We start from the raw sequence: 23,562 nt of genomic DNA on the forward strand, positions 1-23,562 counted from the left end.
CCCGTAGCTCTGCAATCCATCAAGCTGCTTATTTTTTAAAAATTTCTCACAAAATCTGACAATTTCCCATCTCCCCACATCGTCCCCGATTTACCAAATCTTCGCCCACTCATCTAACCGATCCATTTTGTAGCATCCTTGTCTCTCCGTCAGACTTTACTTTCTGACTGATCTTGGTGTCATGAGCAAATTTGGTGACTGTACCTTTGGTCCAGTTATCCAAGTCACTTGTACAAAATGTAAAGGGTTGATCATTTAAATTATACATATAAACATCCTCCTGATTCTCCAGAAGTGACCAGTGCACGTGCGTAAACAGATCCACGATCACATCTCCCAGTTTCAGGGCACAAACCTGAACATTTTCATGCAGGCTGACAGTATACTCACAAGCAAGGGGGTGGAAGGCCGTAAGACATCGGGGCAGAGTTAGGCTGTTCAGCTCATTGAGTCTGCTCCACCATTCAGAGATCAGGGGTGATCTGATGACCCTCAGCTCCACTCTGAGGAATAACTTGGTTTGGGGAAGCAAGTGGTCATAGCTTTCAACCTGCTGAAGGAAGTAGAAATTTCACAATGACACTGGACGGGTACTTGAAAGAAATAGCTTACGGGGTTACTGAGATTTAGAGAGGGAACGGAACTGACTGGATTGCTTACACAGGGTGAGCATTGATGTAGAATCACAGGCCTGGATAAACACATGAAGAGGAACGGAATAGTGGAATGCAGATCCTGTAAATGAAGACAGTTTTAGGATGGAAGGGCAAAATGTGTCAGCCCAGGCATGGAGGGCCAAAGAGCTTATTCCTGTGCTGTATTGTTCCTTGTCCTAGAGGTACACAACACAAAAGTAGACCTTTTGACCCAACTCGTCCATGCTGATCAGGTTTCCTAAACTGAACCAGTCCCATCTGCCTGTGTTTGGCCCATATCCCATTAAACCTTTCCTATCTATATACTTGTCCAAATGTCTTTTAAATATTGTAATTGTACCCACCTCTGCCATCTCATTCCCTACACACACCACCCGGTGTGAAGGAAAAGTTGCCCCTCAGGTCCCTTGTAAATCTTTCCCCTCTCACCTTAAGTTTTAAATTTCCCTACCCTGGGAAAAAGACCCTGGCTATTCACTCTATCCACACCCCTCTTGATTTATAAACCTCTGTCCTCTCAGCTTCTTACACTCCAAGGGAAAAAGCCCCAGCCTCTCCTTATAACTGAAACCTTCCAGTCTTAGTGATATTCTTGTAAATTGCCCCCTTTCCAGTTTAATACCATCCTTCCAATAGCAGGGAGACCTGAACTGTACGCAGTAGTCCAAATGTGGCCTGACCAATGTCTTGCTGTAAAACGACATCCCAACTCCTTTACTCAGTGCTCTGACCGATGAAGGAATCATGCCAAATGCCTTCTTCACCACTCTGTCTTCCTGTGATACCACTTTCAAGGCAGTGTGTACCTGCACCCCTGGGCCTGTCTGTTTGACAGTATTTCCCAGGGCCCTACCATTAACTGTGAAAATCCTGACCTGGTTTGTCTTACAAAATGCAACACCTCACATTTATCTAAATTAAACTCCATCTGCTATTCCTCCCCACTGACCCAGTTGATCAAGATCCCATTGTGATCTTAGATAACGGTCTTCACTGTCCACAATACCACTAATTTTGGCATCATCCACAAACTTACTAACCATGCGTCCTATATTCTCATCCAAATTGTTTATATAAATAACAAACAACATCAGACCCAGCATCCATCCTTACAGCCCACCACTGGTCATAGGCCTCCTGTCCAAGATTCAACTCTCTACCACCACCATCTGTCTCTTACCATCAAGACAATTTTGTATCCAATTAGCTAGCTCTCCATTGAACCCTTGTGATCGCACCTTATTAACCAGTCTACCATACAGAACCTTGTTGAAGTCTTGCTAAAGTTCATATAAACAGTGTCTACCATTCTGCCTTCATTCATCTTCTTGAGCACCTCTTCAAAAAACTCAGTCAAATTTGTGAGACACGCTTTCCCATGCAAATAGCCATGCTGACTGTCTCCAATCAGCCCTTGCCTTTCCAAATGCAAACAGATCCTCTCAGAATCCTTTCCAACAACTTACCCACCACTGATGTTAGGGTCATCAGTCTATAGATCACTGGCTTTTCCTTGCAGCCTTTAATTAGCCGTCCTCCAGTCTTCCACACCTCACCCAGACATGATTTGCCAAAAGGATTTTTGCTGTGTGTAAAGACAGAAAATATATAGCATAGCTACAGTACTGCAATACAAGACTGAAGATAATAAAATGTACTTCAGCAGAGAAACATAAGTAATAAATCAGTTATGTACCATAATGACAAAACTTGACACCTAGAGTCAAAATCATACAGTGTGGGAACAGACCCTTGATCCAACTAGTCCAAGGTGAATGTAATCCCAAACCAGACTAGTCCGTCCTGCCTGCTCCTGGTCCATATCCTGCCAAACCTTCCCTGTTTGTGTACTTATCCAAATGATGGAACTGTGCCCGCTTCCACCAGTTCTTCTGCCCTGTGTTAAACTTACAGTTCCTCATATGCAGGCTGTTTCCTGGAGAACTCACTCCTTTCATTGTTAACATTAAGAATAAAATGGATGGGCACTTGAAGAACAGAGATTTGCAAGGAGGGAGGCATATAGAGGAATTTGGGATGAAACAGTTTACTCCACAGAGAGATAGCATGAAATTCAGTTACCAAATAGACTCCTTCTGTCCTGTAATGACTGCATTTTTGGAAATACATAAGCTAGCTATCGTACAATATTACATGGATCGTGATAACAACAATGTACCTTCTCCGGGAAATATAAATAATACATTTAACATGCACCATAGAGCAACACAAGACATATTTCTGTCATAATGTCCAGTTACTGTCTCCCTTAATATCGGTCATATCCTGGAAAGGTCAACCCTTCAACTGGGAACCTTTGGAGGGAGGCCACCCTTTGAGCCAGATAAATAAATGTGTCAAACTTGAAAGAGAGAGACCTGGATCAACCTTTCCAGAGTCTGCCCCTTCGTGGAGATTCACTTCCTCTCCCTTCTGTTCCTCCAAGTCCACAATTTAACCCTAGAATGAGAAGAGTGTTATGCTCACAGATGTTGGACAGAGGACGAAGGTGCAGTCTGGGGGGAGTGAAGCTCAATCTTCACCCAGAGAGAGAGAGAGGAGCAGCAGCTTTGCTGAGCAGGAATGGGCAGCTTCAGGAGCTCATTGTCCACCCTTTGCATTCAGACAATACGGGAGCTCTGATTGGTTGGAGGACTAGCCTCCTTCCGGTCCTCCAGGGTCTATCATTGGTCAATTCCCAGCGGGGCGAACAATGAGGGGAGATTTTGACCAATGGAAATAATACTTAGTCCGTGCACGTGCGTAGGCCGGTCACCTGAGTGGTCAATAGAGCGGTGTACCCAGCGTGGGGTCTTGTGGGATATATGGCTGCCATGAGAAGTGATTGTAGCAAGCGGAACGGGCGGAGTGACCTAAACCTGAACAACAGTACATGTCAGAAGTCACACGACATCAGATTATAGTCCACCGTGTGTATTTGAATTCTCAAGCTTTTGGAGTGTAGCTCCTTCGTCAGGTGAAGTCAAACTTCAGACCTCCCCTTTTTCATCCTGTACGTTGCCATCAGGCCTTAGAGTCAGCTTGAAATGAAAGCAGGGATGTTAGAGATTCCCAGGAGTTCTGGCACTGTTTGTGGACGAAGAAACAGAATTAACATTTCGCGTCCAACGTGAACCTCCTTGAGTAAAGGATTTAGACGCTCAGGTCACTCATTTGGGAAGGATTGCTGTGAACCCATCAGCCAACATCTTCAGGGCACAGAATTAAGGGGAAAGTGAGTAAATTAGGATACAAGCAATAGGGAGCGCGTAGGAGACGGGATTTATAGTTTGAGAAGGAGGACAACTTGAAATCTGGATTTCTGTCCTTTACTTTTAGGGAATAGAAAGGGAAGGGTTTACAGACAGGAAACACAAGTTAAACATTGTAAGAACATCTGAGAGAGTGTAAGATAGGAGGGATTCAAGATAATCAGTTACCTAAAATAGGGAGTTGAGAATTTGTCAGTAATTTTAACATCTGTATTAAGTTTATTAAGAAGCTACAGTTTATGAGTTTAAAAAGACAGAGACGTCACCTGATCCACAATAAGTGAGAACTGTTTACTGGTCCGGAATCATTACTGTCCTGGAGAGGTCTCTAGTGGCTTAATGATAATGCCCTACCTTTTGACCCAGGAGGCTGAGGTTCAAGTCCCTTTTTGCTGCAGGTGTGTGTGATAATATCTCTGAACAGGCTGATTACAAAAAATATCTCTACCGCTTCAACTTTAAACTTAAAACTAGTAGTGCTTTTACACTCAGTCATGTCCCCATTATGGTTCAAGTCTCACCTGCTCCAGAGGTATTGTTGTTTAGCATGGTTGCCTTCATTGCTGAGACCTTTAAGGATAGGAGTTGGGATGTCATGTTGAGGTTGTACAGGACTTTGTTGAGGCCTCTTCTGGAATACTGTGTGCAATTCTGGTCATCCTGTTACAGGAAGGATATTATTAAACTGGAGAGGGTTCAGAGATGATCTACCAGGATATTGCCCAGTATGGGAAGGTTTTGAGTTATAAAAATAGACTGGGACATTTCTCACTGGATCATAGGAGGCTCAGGGATGACCTTATAGAGGTTTATAAAATCGTGAGGGCATAGATAAAGTGAATAGTGAAGATCTTTATCTGAAGGCGAGGGCATTCAAAACTGATAGGAGAAAGATTTAGAGTCGTTTGTGTATGGATTCAACTGCCAGAGGCAGAGGTGGATGTTGGGACAATTACAATGTTTAAAAGACATTTAGGTAGGTACATGAGTAGGAAAGGTTTGGAGGGATATGGGCCAGGACCAGGCAGTTGGGATGAGTTTAGTTTGGGAGCATGGTTGGTGTGGACTGGTTGAACTGAAGGGCCTGCTTCGGTGCTATATGACTCTGTGAATCCATTGCAAAGAGTTCCTGCAGGCATTTAAAAAGGAAAGGAATAGGTAAAGTTAGCATTGTTCCTCCAAAGAGGTAGTCTGGGCAATTAATTATGGAAAATGAAGGAAATGGCAGATGAATTAAACAGATATTTTGCATGTGGCTTCAGTGTTTGGGATATCTATATCACCCCAGAATGAACTGAGAATCAGGAGGTGAAATGGAGCAAGGAACATGAAGTAATTACATTAACTCAGAAAAGAGTAAGCAAACAACTTTTACTTTAAAAATACTGGTAAATTGTCAAGCCTTAATGGATTATAATGTGTTTTTAATGTTTTAATGTCAGCATTCTATGTTCTGAGTGATTCCCTACATTTTAGACGATAGAAGATATGCCACAAAGACTAGGCTGATGTCTTGAAGTTTATTAACTATTGATAATGTTATAAGACCTACTATGTTTTTACTAAGTCTGAGTTTTACATTTATGGATTTTACAGCTACATTACATCACTGTAACAGAAGATATGGGTGACTGGCTGAATCTGAAATATGGTCTAAAAGATCTTCCATCATTTTATGACTGTCAGCAATAAGATCACATTGACAGGAAATCGCAGGAACTGTGAGAAGTCAACAGATTCTATCTCCTGAATTCGTTCCCTTGAAACATAATGGTGCTGCTCCTTCTTTCCCCGCCACAAAGACCACAGAATCACTGCAAAGCCACGCTGTCTTGCCTGAGCTGTCGTACGAAATGTCAATCTACATGGAATAGTCTTGGCATCCTGTAATATAGACACACACTGCTCCCATTGTGGCAAGATTTGGGGTCTTCAAAATATTGAAGTACATTGATGTATTTTCCAGGCGAAAAAATATTTGAGAGATTGAAACATACGGTGATCTTCCTGCTACATGTAGTGGGTCTGTGCAGACATGCTCTTGAGAAGGACACCCTTTGATGAGAAAATTCTGAATACACGAGGATTAAAAGGTGAAGAAACTCAGACACTTTTGTAATTCATCTTTGTCTTGTGGAGTAGGCATCTCCAATACATTTTTTTTGAGTCAGATCAGATCTAAAACCAAGTAGATTAATTGAAGAAATAGTTCTCGCTCTTTTTACAGCTGAGCACAAGACTGTGTTCCCTTTTTGCTGCCATGAGCTGGAGGAGGTTCATATCATTCTCGTATTTGGCTTTTCCAAGGATCACCCAACCTGGTAGACGTTCAAAGGCACAATCTGCACAGTGTGGACTTGATGGGCCAAATGGTCTCTTTCCACGCTGTAGGGATTCTACGGATAGTATCAAGGCACAAGACCTGTTTTAATCTGGCTGACAGTTGATGTAAATGGTATCCTTCGGAGACAGTACAAATGGGAGCGCGATCCGAAACTTTTCAGTTCTGGGAAAAGACCAATCTTGGCATCAAGCCTAACAAAACGCTCGGTGTCTGTGAACTTAGGATCAAGTTGTTCCGGTTTTGTGTGGGGCCCTTCTCGTGTACCATATTCGGTCACCTCAGTCCTAACATGCTCACACAGTGCCATCTTTCTCCAAAGCATGAGTGATCGGGCTGTGCCAATCAGCGAGACATTTGAGCTTGCGTACGACGTTGCCGTGTGCAGTGGATTCCGGTTCCAGTGGGAGCCTATCCTGAGCATGAGGACCATATTTACGAGGAGTGTCGACACCAGGAAGGACGTCATCCTTCAGTCTTTGAGGCTGCTGTCGAACTTGTCTGGGTCAAGGTTAGTCAGCTCATGAGTAGGCTTGCTGCTATACTTTGGGATTTTGATATTTTGGGTTTGCCACCTCATAGATCATAACAATATGTAGCTCGCTGGTATATGGAGGGGCAAGTCAGGGTTGTGGTGCTGTTGTGGTTTATTGGTAGTGTTCCCACCTCAGGGCCAGCAGGCCCAGGTTCAAGTCCACTCCATCTCTGAAAGGGTTGATACGATACTTGGGGGGGGGGGGGAGACTACTTAGTCTAGCCGTTTCAACAAGGTTGAAGGTTTCAGACCAAGAATCTGCCCTGAGATTGGGAGACAGTGGCTCAGGGGTTAGCACTGCTGCTTCACGGTGCCAGGGGCCTGGGTTTGATCCCACTTGGGCTACTATCTGTGTAGAGTTTGCATGTTTTCCCCGAGTCTGCGTGGGTTTCGTCCCGCTGTTCAAAGATGTGCAAGTTAGGTGGACAGGCCGTGCTAAATTGCCCAGTGTCCAGGGACGTGCAGGTTGGGTGCGTCAGCCATAGGAAACGCGAAGTTACGGGGATAGCTTAGGGGGCTGGTTCTGGATGGGATGCTCTATGGAGGGTCAGTGTGGACTTGATGGGCCAAATGGTCTCTTTCCACGCTGTAGGGATTCTACGGATAGTATCAAGGCACAAGACCTGTTTTAAGGAGCCCAGTTACCTATTGTATGGGGATCACACCACATTTCCTGACTATTTCACAAACATGATGTGTCAATTCTGGAATATAGTGCACATTGGCCATTCCTTTTAGGTACATTACATGGATGGAGGGAAAGGATTCAGCTTTTCTGACAGCACCCATGTGGGTTTCAGATTGACAGCCATCAATTCTACTTTCAAAATGTCTCTGTATATAAAGAAAGATCTGCAGTTACGTAGCACCTTGCACAACCTCAGGTCACCCCAAAGTGCTTTTCAGACAGTAAATTACTTCTCGAGGCCTAGTCTCTGTCAAGACTTTTATTTATTCACTTGTGGGGCATAGGCATCACTGGCTGGGCTCAGCATTTATTGAATGGCAGGGGTCAAGCTATGAAGAGAGATTACATAAGTTGGTCCTGTTTTCTTGTGGAATTTAGAAGGCTAAGGGGTGATCTGATTGGAGTCTTCAAGGTATCAACAGGAAAGGTCAGGCTGGATAAGGATCAACTATTTACACGGTTGGGGATTCTAGAGCTAGGGGCATAATTTGAGAGTTGGGGCCAGACGGTTCAGGAGTGACATTAGGAAGCGCATCTTGTGAAGGTGGCAGTGAGCTGCCTGGGTCTGTAAAGCTGCGCAGTTGAGGATAGGTCTGATTTCTTTGACATGCTTGCAAGCCACCACAATGTGGTTTCTTTGGTCAAACTTGGCAGCGTATATGGCAGTCCCCACATATTAGCTCTTCTCACATATATCTGTGTAGGCTGAGCTCTTGGCGAGGATAATTGTATTGAGGTTTAGTCACACCAGCTATTTATACAGTTTATAACACCTCAGGCTCGCACATAGTCTGGGTTCCACACTTACTGATGGTATGGCAAAAATACATGTCTGCACCATGACAAACAGCTGAGTCCATTGCACTGAAAGTACTGGACACGAAGCAAAGACCTTTTTGCTTGAATGTGATGAGATCTTTCTAGGATCTACGTAATCACCCAACAAATTCATCCTAGTGTCATCGAAGAGTATCTGCTAAAGCAGTAGCTGCATCAGTTTTAACTTTCTGGGCTTGGCAACAGACCCATCAGATTGTAAAACAGTTAATGTGACTCCTCTATTCAAGCAAGTGCAGAAACAGGAAAGTAGCAATCTGTCGGCAGGCCATCTACGAGAGCGAAAATGCTGTGTTCACTCCCTAAGGTATAGCGGGATATTGAGAAGAATTTAATGCAAACAGGCAGAGTCAGATGGTTTTGAGAACGGGAAATCATATTTGACTAGCTTAGTGGAGTTGATTTTTTTTTAAAGTAAGCAATGAGGTTAGAGGGGAACCCTTAGATGAAAATCCAGAAGCTGTGTGACATAGTGATCTCAGATGTGCACTACCTAACAGAGCTGAGTCGTACAGCATGAAAACTGAACCTTCAGTGCAACCAGTCCATGCCAACTAAAATCCCAAACTAAAGTAGTCTCACCTGCCTGCTCCTGGCCCCTATCCCTCCAAACTTTTCCTATTCGTGGATGAATCCAAATGAATTTTCAACATTGTAAATGTACCCACATTCACCACTTCCTCTGGAAGTTCATTCCACACTCCAACCACTGTGCTTAAAAAAAAGAAAAAAATGCCCCTCATCTTTTTTTAAAAAATCTCTCTCCTCTCACCATAAAAGCATGTCCGCGAGTCTTGAAACCCCCTCACCCTAGGGAAGAGACACCCGCCATTCACTTTATCTATTCTCATTATTTTATAAACCTCTAAGATCACCTCCTACACTCTGGTGAAAATAGTGCCAGTCTTTCCAGCCTCTCCTGAGAACTCCCTTCCCAGCAACGTCCTAGTAAATCTCTTCTGAACCCTCTCCAGTTTAATAACATCCTTCCTATGACAGGGAGACCAGAACTGGACATAGTGCTCCAGAACAGGCCTCACCAACGTCCTGTACAACCTCAAGCTCATCATATACAGTGACATTATAGTATCAATACAGGGTTGTTGAGCTAACAGGAAACAGAACTGGCATAAATGGATCATTTTAGAGTCGGCAAGATGTGATGACAGAAATGCCTCAGGGATTAGCATAGGAGCTTCAGCTATGTATTATTTACATCAGCAACCTGGATGAAAAGTCTGAAGGTATGTTGCCAGATTTGCTGATGACAAAAAATACAGGGCGGAGAGTAAGTTGTGAAGAGAACATAAGGTACGTATAAGGTGTATAGAGTGTTTCAGATAGGTTGAACGGGCAAAACTGAGGCAGCTTGTAAACTTGGGAAAGTGTGAACCCGCTCACCTCAGCAGGAAGAATGCAAAAGCTGCAAGTTATTTAAATAGACAGAGTGCAGAAGGTGACCTGGTACGTAAATCACTAAGTTTGTACGAAATTGCAGCAAGTAATTAAGGCATCAAATGGGATTGGAATAGAAAAGTAGGGATTGTAGAATCATACACTACAGGAGAGGCCCTTCGACCCATTGAGTTTGTACTGGCAAACCTGCATTAAACCTACACTAGTCCCATCAACTCCCCCCCGCCACACACACACACACACACACACACCTCTCCCTCTCCCTCTCACACACACACACACACACACACACACACACACACACACAAGCCTTTGAATGTTATGACACTTCAAGTGCTCATCCAAAGCACCTTTTGATAGTTGTGAGGTTTCCTACCCAGGCAGTGCATTCCAGACCCCCACCACCCTCTGTGTGAGAACATCCTCCAATCCCCTCTAAAACTCCGGCTTTTCACCTCAAGTGTGTCACTACAGCTGTGTCGGGGTGTTGACAGGGCCACATCTGGAGCATGGTATACACTTTTGTTCCTTATTAAGGAAGGGATATAACTGCTTTAGAAAAGAATCAGAAGTCACACGACACCGGGTTATAGTCCAACAGGTTTATCTGAAACCACAAGCTTTCGGAGTGCTGCGCTCCAAAATCTTGGAATTTCAAATAAACCTGCTGGACTATTATCTGGTGTCATGTGACTTATGACTTGTCCACCCTAATCCAACACCAGCACCTCCACATCAGGGCGTTAGAGAAGGGCCACTCAACTGATACCTGGGATTAAGGGAGGTTTTTCCTTTTGTTGGCTTGTGGGATCTGCTGAGGAAAAGTTGGTAAGGCCGGGCCTGTATTCACTGGAGATTAGCAGGTTAAGACGTGACGTTATTGAGACACACAAATATTACTGGAACTCAACGGGGCGAAAGAACGTTTCCCTTTCCGAGACAGGTGAGAACAATGAGACACGGGTTAACCATATTTAAGACAAAGATGAGACAACTTCTGGTCCCTCAGAGGGTTGTACAACCTGAGAGGCGCAGACATTGGGTACTCATAGGCAGAGTCTCAGCCAACACAAACATCAAACATTCGCAGCCACTGAGGAAAATGCAGAGGTGGTGACAATCAGAGCAGACACGCTCTCATTGAACAGCGGAATGGACTCGAGGGGCCATGTGGACCCTCTTGCTGTTAGTATCTTTTTATCCCCCCATTTGTAACAGGGACTTCACGAGAACCGTCCTTACCCAGGCAGTGGGGATAAAGTGGGACTCGCTTCACAGTGAGTGGTGGAGGGGCAGCTGGATACAGACATGAGGGAGAAGGAATATGCTGAGTGGGGCATATGCAGCCCGGGCCCTGTGCTGGAGACTCAATGGGACCGTGCCTAACGCATTTATTTTAGAGCAACCTGTAGTGGTGAGTCAAACACTATTTACCATCCAGGACAGAATAAACATCTTTCATCAACTTTTGTTGGTCATTTCGGTGGAAAAGTTGCAGGCTGAAAGAGCATCAGCCCCACTGGAAGCGAAGTGGGTGAGAGAGGCCCGTCCAGCAGAAAAGGGGGACCGTCCGTCCCTTCCTGCTTCACCCACCGTCAGAACGGACACGGTTCGTTCCCAGCTGAACCAGATTCACTTGTGAAGTTGCTGGTGTCTCAGCAGGTTGGATATCTGAGTGAAGCTCTTCCCGCACTCAAGGCAGTTGAACGGCCTCTCCCCGGTGTGAACTCGCTGGTGTGTGCGCAGGCTGGACGAGTGAGTGAAGCTCTTCCCGCACTCTGAGCAGGTGAATGGCCTCTCCCCGGTGTGGACCCGCTGGTGCCTCAGAAGGTTGGACGAGTCACCGAACCCCTTGCCACACACCGAGCAGGTGAACTGTCTCTCCCCGGTGTGGACCCGCTGGTGGGTCAGCAGGTTGGACGACTGGGTGAACCCCTTCCCGCACACTGAGCAGGTGAATGGCCTCTCCCCCGTGTGGACCCGTTTGTGGGTCAGCAGGGCAGACGAGTCACTGAATCCCTTCCCACACACGGAGCAGGTGAACGGTCTCTCGCCCGTGTGAACCCGCTGGTGGGTCAGCAGGGCGGACGAATGGGTGAAGCCCTTCCCGCACTCGGAGCAGATGAAGGGCCTCTCCCTGGTGTGAACTCTCTGGTGCATCTGCAGGTTGGATGACTGGCTGAAGCCCTTCCCACACACAGAGCACGTAAACGGCTTCTCCCCAGTGTGAATGCGCTGGTGCGTCAGCAGGGCGGACGAATCAGTGAATCCCTTCCCACAATCCCGGCAATTGTAGGGTTTCTCCCGAGTGTGAACCCGCTGATGGGTCAGCAGGGCGGATGAGTGAGCAAACCCCTTCCCACAGACAGAGCACAAGAACGGCCTCTCCCCTGTATGAATGCGCCGATGGGTCTCGAGGGCAGACGGGGAACAAAATCCTTTCCCACAGTCCCCACATTTCCACCTTTTCTCCATCGTGTTGATATCCTTGTCTCTCCCCAGGCTTGATGATCAGATGAAGGCTAGTTCACAGATAGGACACCTGTACGATCTCTGCAGACTGGGAATGCTGCGAGACGTCTCCAGTCTGTGCAACTGGTTAAATCTGTCTCCACAGTCAGTTCAGTGGAATGCACTCTTACTCAGGGTGTGTGTGTGAGTGTCTGTGTGTGTGAGTGTCTGTGTGTGGGGCTTGGTGCTCTCCCAGTCTCACCAACATTTAAAACCTTCTGAAGCAGACAGAACAGTCAAGCATTTCTCCTTCTGGATTCAGACGTTGAGGATATCCAGGTCCCAGTGAATCGGTCGGGCCTCGAAACGGCACTTAGTTTGAAATTTCTGCCTTCGAATCCTCCCCATCGAATATACTGTAAAAGGGGGTTACAAGTGTCATCGATATTGGCACATGGTAGTCATTCAGAAAATACAATTCTAGTCTCTAGTGTAAAAGTAGAGAGTTTTTATCCAAGCACAACGCTAGTCAGACTACAGCTGGAAGACTGTAAACGGTTTTGGGCCCCTTATTTAAGTAAAGATATAAAGACATTGCAGGAAGTCCAGAGAAGGTTCACTCAGCTGATCCTGGGTACAGAGGGACTGTCTGATGAGGAGACGGTGAGTCGGTCAGGCCTGTACTCATTGGGATTTAGAAGAACAGGAGGTGACCTTATTGAAATATACAAGATTCTTGGGGGGGGGAACCTGACAGGGGAGGTGTGGAGGGGTTATTACCCCATGTGTGGGAGACCCTAGAACCCAGAGGGACATCATCTCAGAGCGAGTGGGTCGCTCACTGAAGATGGAGATGGGGAGGAATTTCTTCTCTCTCCAAGGGGGGAGTGAATCTATGGGATTCTTTACTGCAGAGGGGGCTGTTGAGGCTGGGTCATTGAGGATATTCAAGACTCAGGTGGAGAGAGATTGTAAATCAGGAAGGGAATCAAGCTTTATGGGGAAAAGGCAGGAAAGTGGGAGTTCAGAATGATCAGATATCCATGATCTCATTGAATAGCATAGCAGATTCGATCGGCTGAATGTCTTACTGCTGCTTGGATGTCTTACAGTCTTCGTGGAATATTCTTTTGTTTTTTGTCCCCAAAGGCTGTAAATCTCCATCCCCTACACCCTCCCTCCATTTTCACTCTGCACAATTACCTCAATAGAAAAGTTTAGAAAATTTCCGACTCGGGACCATTTGCTTTGATATCGGTAGGTTATTAAAACCAAGAATGTTCAAGCTCTCAGTTTTTGGAGTATGCATGTGAACAGACTTCAAAGTTCGCAGCAAAAACCTGGGGAGAGTCAGTCAAGTTGAAATTAAAGCTTTGACATGGAGGGGTAATTTCTCCAGGTTCGATCTAGATTTTCGTTTTGATTTGACAAGCGTTAAAGGATACATGGTTTTCCTTTTTGTACTGTAACTGGGAATGGAAGTTAGATGCTGGTACAGAGCTGATATACCAGAGCAGTTCTGCAAATTGGGAGAAAAAAAGCGTTTGTTGCTTTATTCCCCTATGGGATGTGAGCAACCATGGTTGAGTCCAACACCTCGTTGCCTGTCCCTGGTTGTCCTTGAGAAAGTGGTGATGAGCTGCCTTCTTGAACTGTTGCAGTCCATGACCTACAACTTATAGCAGGCTAAGTGATAAGATATTTACGTACTGTCCCATTGAATGTTGTCTCTCAGAGTCAGAATGTCAGTACCTCATCGTTGTATCCCCAGGTCACACCCTCTGATGCAACGTAACGGTCACATACTCTGTCTTACCCTGGAATTACTTGAAGCATGATATGTTAATGGTAATGTAATTCCCCTGATAAAATTATTCCCTTCCGACATTGGAGCTAATATTTTGGATCGAGTCTGCAAGGTTACACACCCCTTGTATTATCATGAACAGCAAAAGACATTTTATTTTACCTTGACCTGTTCACACAAATTGTTTTACGGCATGTAACAGCCCTAGTATGTCACTCTGACAGTTTTCTGAAAAGTGAAATATCATGGCTATTTATCTGTTAAGCATGTCCACATTATCCAATCTCATTTATGTAATTTACGAGCTTAATATTAGCCAGATATTATGGAGCAGAATTAGGCCATTCAGCCCATCAGGACTGCTCCACTGTTTGATCATGGCTGATCTTTTTTTCAGCTCCATTCTCCTGCATTCTTCCCGTAGCCCTTGATCCCCTTACCAATCAAGAACCTGTCTATCTCACTCTTAAATACTCACAATGACTACACATTCACCACCTTCTGGCTGAACAAATTCCTCTTCACCTCAGTTCTAAAGGGTTGTCCGTACTCTGAGGTTTCACCCCCGGGTCCTAGTCTCTCCTACCGTGGAAACATCTTCCCTTTGACGGCTCTATCTCGGTCTCTCAGTATCCTGAAAGCTTCAGTCAGATGCCCTCCTCATTGTTTGAAATTCCATCGAGTACAGACCCAGAGTCCTCAACTGCTCCTCAAATGACAAGCCCTTCATCCCCAGGATCGCTCTTGTAAACACCTAGGGATTCCCTGCAATGCCAGCACATCTTTCCTTAGATACGGTAGTCCAATATTCTAAATATGGTCTGACCGCAGCCTTACACAGCCTCAGCAGTATGTCTCTGCTCTTGTATTCTCGCCCTCTTATCATGAAGGCTAACACAGCATTTGCCTTCCTGATTACCAACTGAATCTGCAAGTGGGATTCCCAAGGCCCTTTAAGTTTCACACTTCTGAAGCCTTTTCCCCATTTAGAAAACAGTCTTTGCCCCTTTTTCACCGACAGAAATGTATAACCTTACATTTTGCACATTGAATTCAATTGTCCACTTCTTTTCTCTCTTCCAGTCTGTCCAAGTCTTACTGCAGTCTCCCCACCTCCTTTACCCTCTGTCCCTCCAGCTATCTGTGTGTCGTCTGTAAACTTAGCAACAATGCTCTCAGTTCCTTCGTCCAGATCGTTAATGTACAAGGTGAATAGTTGTGGTCCCATCACTGACCACTGTAGACCTCCACTAGTCACTGACTGCCATCCTGAAGAAGACACCTTTATCCCTACTTTCTGCCTCCTACCAGTCAGCTAGTCTTCTGTCCATGCCAGTACCTTGCCCCAAACACCGTGGGCTCGAAACTTATTTAGCAGCTATTATGCAGCAACTTATCAAAGGCTTTCTGGAAGTCCAAATAGATCATGTCCACTGGCTCTCCTTTGTCAAACTTTCTCATTACCTTGTCAAAGATTTGTCAGGCACGACATCCCCTTGACAAAGCTGACCCAGCCTTATCTTACCATGCACGTCCACGTACTCTGCAATCTCATCCTTAATAATGGGCTCTGAAATCTTACCAGCGACCAGCCTATAGTTTCCTGTCCTCTGCTTCCCTCTATTCTTAAACAAAAGGTGTCACATTAGCCACGTTTCAGTCCTCTGGAACTATCCTGACTTCAGTGATCCCTGAAAGATCAAACGAATACCTCTACAATCTCATCAATCTCCTTCAGAACACTGGGTGTAGTCATAGAATTGCACAGCACAGAAACAGACCCCTCAGCCCAACCAGTCTACGCCAACCATGTTCCCAAACCGAACCGGTCCCACTTGCCTGCACCTGGCCCCCGTCCCTCCAAACCTTTCCTATTTGTGAACTTATCCAAACGTCTTTTAAACATCGTAACTGTAACCCACATCTACCACTTCCTCCCAAAGTTCATTCCACATGTGAACCACCCTCTGTGTAAAAACATTATCTCTCGTGTCGTTTTTAAATTTCTCTCCCCTCACCTTAGTTTTAAATCGCCCACCCGAGGGAAGGATCCTTGTCATTCACCCTTTCCATACCCCTCATGATTTTATAAACCTCCAATAAGGTCACCCCCTCAACTCCTACGCTCCAGGGGAAAAAAGGTCCCGGCCTTTTCAGTCTATTTTTATATCTTGATCCCTCCATTCCCGACAAATTCCTGTCTTTTCCGAACCCCCTCTAGTTTAATAATATCCTTCTTATAACAGGGTGACCGGACCTGGAGCAGTACTCCAGAAGAGGTCTCACCAACATCCTACACAACCTCAAAATAACATTCCAACTCCTGAGCTCAAAGGTCTAAGCCTTCTGAACCAACCTGAAACAAATTGCAAAGAATTATGTACCTGAACCCCGAGGTGTCTCTGTTCTACAGTGCTACCCAGGGCCCTGCCATTAATCATAAACATCTTGTTCTTGTTTGTTTTACCAAATTCAATACCCCACATTTATCCAAATTAAACTCCATCCTCCGCTCTTCAGCCCATTGACCCAACTGATCAAGATCTCAGATAACCTTCTTCGCTGCCCACTATACCACAAATTTTGGTGTCATCTGTAAACTTACTAACCATGCCTGCTATAGTCTCATCCTAATCATTTATATAAATGACACACAAAGGCAAACCAAGTATACTGATTCCTTGTGAAACAAGGGCGGCACGGTGGCTCAGGGGTTAGCACTGCTGCCTCACGGCGCCAGGGGCCCGGGTTTGATTCCACCCTCGGGCGACTGTCTGTGTGGAGTTTGCACATTCTCCCCGTGTCTGTGTGGGTGTCCTCCGGGTGCTCTGGTTTCCTCCCACAGTCCAAAGATGCGCAGGTTAGGTGGATTGGCCGTACTAAATTGCCCATAGTGTTCTGGGATGTGTAGGTTAGTTGGGTTATCGAGGGATCAGTCTGGGTGGGATGCTCCGAGGGTCGGTGTGGACTTGTTGGGTCGAAGGGCCTGTTTCCACACTGTCCGGATTCTATGCTATTCTATTCTATTCTACTCTACCACAGGGTCATAGGCTCCTAGTGTGAAAATATCCCTGTACGATTACCCTCTGTCTCCAGTTTTGTATCCAATTGGCAAGTTCACCTGAAATCCCATATGATCTAACTTTACTAACGATACTCCCCTTTGGAACCTTGTCAAAGGCTTTACTAAAGTCCATGTAGACAAAGTCTACCATTCTGACCTCGATCTCTTTTTGTTACTTCATTAGAAAAATTAAAATCAAATTTGAGAGAGATGATTTCCCCAACACAAAACCATTCTGACTATCCCTAATCGAACCTTGTCTCTCCAACTGTATGTAAATCGCCTCCAACAACTTACGCATCATCGCTGTCAGACTCACAGGTCTACAGTTTCCAGGCTTCTCCTTGAGCCTCTCTTACATCGTCAGCCAGCCGCAAACCCCCTGTTCTTCATCCAGTGTTTGGACACGATACAAATACTTCAGTTAGGGATCTCTGCAATTTTGACACGGTGGGTCAGTGATTAGCACTGCAGCCTCACAGCGCCAGGGACTCAGGTTCAGTTCCAGCCTCTGGCAACTGTCTGCGTGGAGTCTGCACGGGTTTGCTCTGGTTTCTTCCCACTGTCCAAAGATATGCAGACTAGGTGGCTTGGCCATGCTAAATTGCTCATATTGTTCAGGAGTGTGTTGATTAGGTGGGTAATAGGGGGCTGGGTCTGGGTGGGATGCTCTGAGGGGCAGTCTGGACTTATTGGGCCGAAGGGCATGTTTCCACACTGTAGGGCTTCTAATTCTAATCTAATCAAAACGCGCCAGAATCATGTGATACACTCAATCAGGTCCTGGGAAATTTATCTAACTTTATGTTTTCTCAGACCTCCACACTTCCTCTTCTATAATTTGCACTGTTTTCAAAACATCAGTTTTTATTCCCCACCCGAGTTCTCTCGCCTCCATTTCTTCCTTAACAGTAAAAACTGACGCAAAATGCTCATTTAATAACTCTCCCATCTCCTGCAGTTTCAACACAAAGATGACCTCTTTGATCTTTAAGGAATCCTACTCACTTGCTTTCTGTTGCTCTTAATATATTTGTGGAATCTTTTGGGATTATCTTTAACCCGTATCTTTGTCTGCCAAGGCTAAACACTGAGCGTGGCACAGGCAGTCAAACTGGAGGACACTGCTCATGGTCTGCAGATGTTGAACTCAATCTCAAATCCTGGAAAGGGAAAAGAAGGAAGGACATGAGGAGCTCTCCCTTCTGCTAGCGCTGAGCTTTCCTGGAATGCTGCATCAGGCCTAGGGCAGAAATGTTAGCATGACAGCAAGATAGTGTACTGAAATGGCCAGCGACTGGAAGGTCCGTTCTCAAATAATCATCCCCCACCATTTCCCACAGGATGCCACCAAACATCTTCCCCTCCGTACATTTTCAGCATTCCACAGGAGCCATTCCCTCTGCAACACCCTGGTCCGCTGCTCCACAAACTCCTAACACTTCCTCACTCCCTCAAGGTACCCTCCCATACATTCACTGTAGCATGTCAGGCTTCAAGTAGTTCCAGAGTAAGACAGAGTGTGTGACCTTTACACTGTATTCTCAGGTCACAGGCTGTGAAAGAGTGATGGTGTACTGATGTACTGACTGTGAGACAGGTATTTAACGGGACCGGATGATACGACACTCGTCCCTTGTCGTTTTCCCTCTTTCGTGTCCAAGGCAGCAAAAACACCTCGCAGGTGAAGCAACAATTTAATTGTTTCTCTTTCAATCCATGCAATCTTTCCTACATTGATGAAAACAGATGCAAACCATCTGACTGCTGTGCGGAACATCTGCCCTGTTTGTAAAAAGGTCACCAACCCTCCAGTTGCTGGCCATTTTAAAACACGTTCTGGCTCTCGTTTTATGCTGAGACGCTTCTTAACCGGCAGGACTCAACTCAAGTTCAACAGCTTCATGCCATCTACTCGGTCCTTCAATTCTATTACGGCCCTTCTAACACCATCCTCCACGTGTGCACACATACTCTTGTCTACGTGGCTTTGCTCTCTGTGTAACAAAGCTATCTCCATTCTGAGCACCTAAATCATCGAAATCCCTTCAACTACTACCATTAACACTCCCTTTGCTCTTAGTCTGGTCAACCTTGCCATCTGTTTCACTTCAGGGTCTGTTTCTGTGCTGTAGACCCTTCCATCCAATTTGTCCACATCAACCAGTCTTCCTAACCTGACCCAGTCCCACTTGACAGCTTTTGGCCTATTTCACTTTTAAACCATTTCTATTCACGTACCCATCGAGAACTTTTAAATGTTGTAATTGTGCAGCCTCCACCACTTTCTCTGGCAGTTCTTTCCATATAACCATCACTCTCTGTGAGAAAACATTGCCTCTTAGGTCTCTTTTAAATCTTTCCCCTCTCATCTTAAACCAAAACCCTCCAGTTTCAGACTCCCCTGCTCTGGGGGAGAAGACCTTGGCTATTCACCCCTATCCATGCCCCTCCTGATTTAATAAACCTTGGTAAGGTCGCCTCTCAGCCTCCGACACTTCAGGGAAAACAGCCCCAGCCTATTCAACCACTCACCACAGTTCAAACTCTCCAACCCCAGCAACATCCCTCCTATCGTAGGGAGACCAGAATTGCACACAATATTTCCAGAAGTGGCCTGGACATTTAGAACATAGAACATAGAACAGTACAGCACAGAACAGGCCCTTCAGCCCACAATGTTGTGCCGACCATTGATCCCCATGTATGCACCCTCAAATTTGTGTGACCATATGCATGTCCAGCAGTCTCTTAAATGTCCCCCATGACCTTGCTTCCACAACTACTGCTGGCAACATGCTCTCCACGCTCTCACAACTCTCTGTGTAAAGAACCCGCCTCTGACATCCCCTCTATACTTTCCTCCAACCAGCTTAAAACTATGACCCCTCGTCTTAGCCATTTCTGCCCTGGGAAATAGTCTCTGGCTATCAACTCTATCTATGCCTCTCATTATCTTGTATACCTCAATTAGGTCCCCTCTCCTCCTCCTTTTCTCCAATGAAAAAAGTCCGAGCACAGTCAACCTCTCTTCATAAGATAAGCCCTCCAGTCCAGGCAGCATCCTGGTAAACCTCCTCTGAACCCTCTCCAAAGCATCCACGTCTTTCCTATAATAGGGCGACCAGAACTGGATGCAGTATTCCAAGTGTGGTCTAACCAAAGTTTTATAGAGCTGCAACAAGATCTCACAACTCTTAAACTCAATCCCCCTGCTAATGAAAGCCAAAACACCATATGCTTTCTTAACAACCCTGTCCACTTGGGTGGCCATTTTAAGGGATCTATGTATCTGCACACCAAGATCCCTCTGTTCCTCCACACTGCCAAGAATCCTATCCTTAATCCTGTACTCAGCTTTCAAATTCGACCGTCCAAAATGCATCACCTTGCATTTATCCAGGTTGAACTCCATCTGCCACCTCTCAGCCCATCTCTGCATCCTGTCAATGTCCCGCTGCAGCCTACAACAGCCCTCTACACTGTCAACGACACCTCCGACCTTTGTGTCGTCTGCAAACTTGCTGACCCATCCTTCAATCCCCTCATCCAAGTCATTAATAAAAATTACAAACAGTAGAGGCCCAAGGACAGAGCTCCTCCTCCACCTATCCTTGCTTTTTCCACATTATTAAACGCAACGTTTTTCTACTCCCCTTCAGCTCAGACTCAGAATTATCGTGGGCTTGAAAACTGTTCATTCTCTGCAGGCAAACGTGCATTTTGGAGGCAAAATATTTCATCATCAGCCACCTGCTGAAGAACCCACCTCTTTAACGATAAACATTAGGTAAGAGGCCATCCATCTAGCCAGATAAATATATGTCAAGCTGAGGGAGTAGAGGTTATCAATGTCGTTGAGGGAAGAGAGAAAGGGAGAGACCTAGACCACTCTTTTCAGAATCTACCCCCTCGCTGGATTCACTTCCTTTCCCTCCAGTTACTGCAAATCAACAAAATCAACTCCAGAATGGAAAAAGGGTGTGGGTGAGAAGAGAGAGTGCTGTGCTCACAGATGTTGAACAGAGCAGGAAGTTGCAGTCTGGGAGCGAAGCTCAATCTTCATTCAGACACAGAGCAGCAACGGGCAGCTTCAGGAGCTCGTTGTCCAATTTCCGCATTCAGACAATAGGGGAGCTCTGATTGGCAGGAGGACCGGACTCCTTCCGGTCCTCCAGGGCTCTCCATTGGTCATTCTCTGCAGTCGTTGGGGAGCCAGCCAATAGGTAGCGCGCCTGTCCTTCAGCTCAGGGATTGGGGGAGGCGTGGGTACTTTGCAAAAATGACTGTATTTTCCTCCAAGTCATGTAGTTTGAGATCAAACAAAGCACTGTGTTTAGCTTCACACTTCCTGAAACTTCCTTCTGTGTCCAACATCTGTCAGCTAAACACCCGTCTCACTGGTAATTAGAGCAAGAGGTATTAGTGACAAGCCTGCTATGGAAAAATGCTGGTCATTTTGTGGAAACTGATTGATTGCATTTCATGAACGATTTCAAATGCAATTGATCCTGTCTTCAAATTCTATTCGTCTGTTCATCCATGTCTTCCTTCTGCTGAAATTTGTTGAATTGTTACAGTTAAAAGATATTGTTCCCCCTAAAAGGGTGAAAATTTGTCCTTTGATTCACGTACAAATTCAGACAGGAATGTGACCATTCAGCACGCCTCGTCATTTAATAAGACTGTAGCTGGTTGTAACATTAGGCTGACGTGCCTTAACTGATTCTTTAAGATCAAAATGAAAGCAAAAAGACGTGCGCTTCAATATAATGCAAGTTTATTAGCTTAAATTACTTGCACGTTAGAACTAAGTATTCGCTTACACTATTTTAAATATATTTAAATAGATTTATTAGCTTAAACTACTTAGATAGAATCAAACAAGTGAGTGCCATGTCCTTTTGTTCACTGGGGACATGTCAGCAATGGCTGGCTCAATGAAGCTCAATCTCACTTTCCACAGCACCGGTTGTGAACTCAGTCTGACGATAAAGTCTAACAACTGGAAAAAGTCCCCGAAATGAATAGTGTACCAGATTTGTTGTTAGAAGCTGAATTACCTCGAGTACTTTTCCCGAGCCTTTCTCTGCGCTTGGTGGTCACAAACAAGTCCAGGTGTTGCTGTAAAACGGCCTGCTCCCACACAAAGTCCTGCTTTTTGTAAAACAGCCTGTTCCTGTGTAGTTTTCCAACTCCCCATCAATGGCTGACCACCATGTCCAGTTAACAGATGATCAAAACTTTACATTGACATGTGCGTGTCCAGTAGTTGTATAATCAGCTTGCACATGTCAGTGCTTGCAGGCAACTACATAAGCAAATAAAAACAAACAGCAAACAATTAGCAATAAACACAATAACTGGGTACCATAACAGCTCCAGGTTTGGGCGACCACCCCCTTAAATATATCGCAGCAATAATACGCAGCAAAGAGTCCCCAAATTGTCTGCTGTACTAATTAATTATCATGGCTCTAAATAAAAAAAGTCATGGCAGCTTCTTGCTGATGTGCAAGGCAAGTTTGTAGTGTTTCAAATGTCACATATAGAGGTACCCTATGTAATTGGTTAATGACGCAGTACAAGGCCTGCCATTCTTTTATTCTAATAGCATCATAGATAACATAAATTTTAGCACTATATAAGTTGGCAGGTTGTTCCTCTCTCATCATTCAGATGAGTACTGGTTACACACGTGGATAGGGCCAATTTCATGAATGGATGAATTATTGGTGCGACTTCCTTCATGTGCGAGTACGCCTGCTAGGCTGCAAAGTACGCAGTTCAAAGCTAGGGGAACGGAAGGGGCATACGCGGCCTTCTGGCCATTGTTCACAATCATCCATTTCTGATCAACTACTGTTATCATTTGCAATGAAACATGTGGCCATAACCAGGTCTGCAAACGGATAGAGTAAAGAAGTAAACTTGCACCACATTTGTCATGGGTATACTATTTCAGATCAAAAAGGTAGCTTTACATTCTGTGGCATTACAATTAGTTTTAAATAAATCGGGCTTAAGCATTAAGCTAGCATGGGGGAGACGAAACAATCATTTTGGAAACAACAGATAGCAATGAGATGGTTGGTCCATGCCATTGAGTCAAACAATATCACTAACAAATTACACGCTGTTCAAATAGCTTCCCCATTAAGATCCACCTGAGTGTGATGTCCCAGATGAGGCTTTCAGAAAACTTCTGAACCATGTTGGTCAGAACCCAATTTGCTAAATGTGCTGATAGTTTGGTCCATACAGCAATCTTGTTTTGTAAAGTCACAATATCCGAAGAATTTAATGCACCTATCTCCAACCCTGCTCCATCTAGAATGGTAAAGAGTACATCACTTCAACCACGACTCAGTACTGTTGATGGTGTATGTGGAGGTCGGGTAGTTTATTTCCATTAGTTATTTCAAAGGAATGGTTAACACAATACTTGGTATAAACGCTGGGGTGCATGTATCATACAATTGCTGAAGGTGCAGT

The 23,562-nt window shown here is 45.1% G+C and overlaps 2 protein-coding genes across 2 annotated transcripts in view; both read right to left on the minus strand.

Moving 5' to 3' along the window:
- LOC125448887 (uncharacterized) overlaps positions 1–23,562 on the minus strand; it is a 42,917-nt gene that overhangs the window by 6,346 nt on the left and 13,009 nt on the right. Inside the window, 9 exon segments of the mRNA XM_059641825.1 lie at positions 119–550; positions 661–735; positions 3,433–3,535; positions 6,404–6,685; positions 11,382–12,350; positions 15,468–15,628; positions 21,195–21,307; positions 22,131–22,221; positions 22,829–22,969. Coding sequence (XP_059497808.1) covers positions 119–550; positions 661–735; positions 3,433–3,535; positions 6,404–6,685; positions 11,382–12,350; positions 15,468–15,628; positions 21,195–21,307; positions 22,131–22,221; positions 22,829–22,969 — 2,367 coding nt within the window.
- LOC125448886 (zinc finger protein 256-like) overlaps positions 21,831–23,562 on the minus strand; it is a 68,826-nt gene continuing 67,094 nt past the window's right edge. Inside the window, exon 4 of the mRNA XM_059641801.1 lies at positions 21,831–22,378. The gene's annotated coding sequence lies outside the window, so the exon portion shown is untranslated. The remainder of the gene's footprint in view (positions 22,379–23,562) is intronic.

This window comes from Stegostoma tigrinum, chromosome 43 (assembly GCF_030684315.1).
Source record: "Stegostoma tigrinum isolate sSteTig4 chromosome 43, sSteTig4.hap1, whole genome shotgun sequence".
In the NCBI taxonomy this organism is placed as follows: Eukaryota; Metazoa; Chordata; class Chondrichthyes; order Orectolobiformes; family Stegostomatidae; genus Stegostoma; species Stegostoma tigrinum.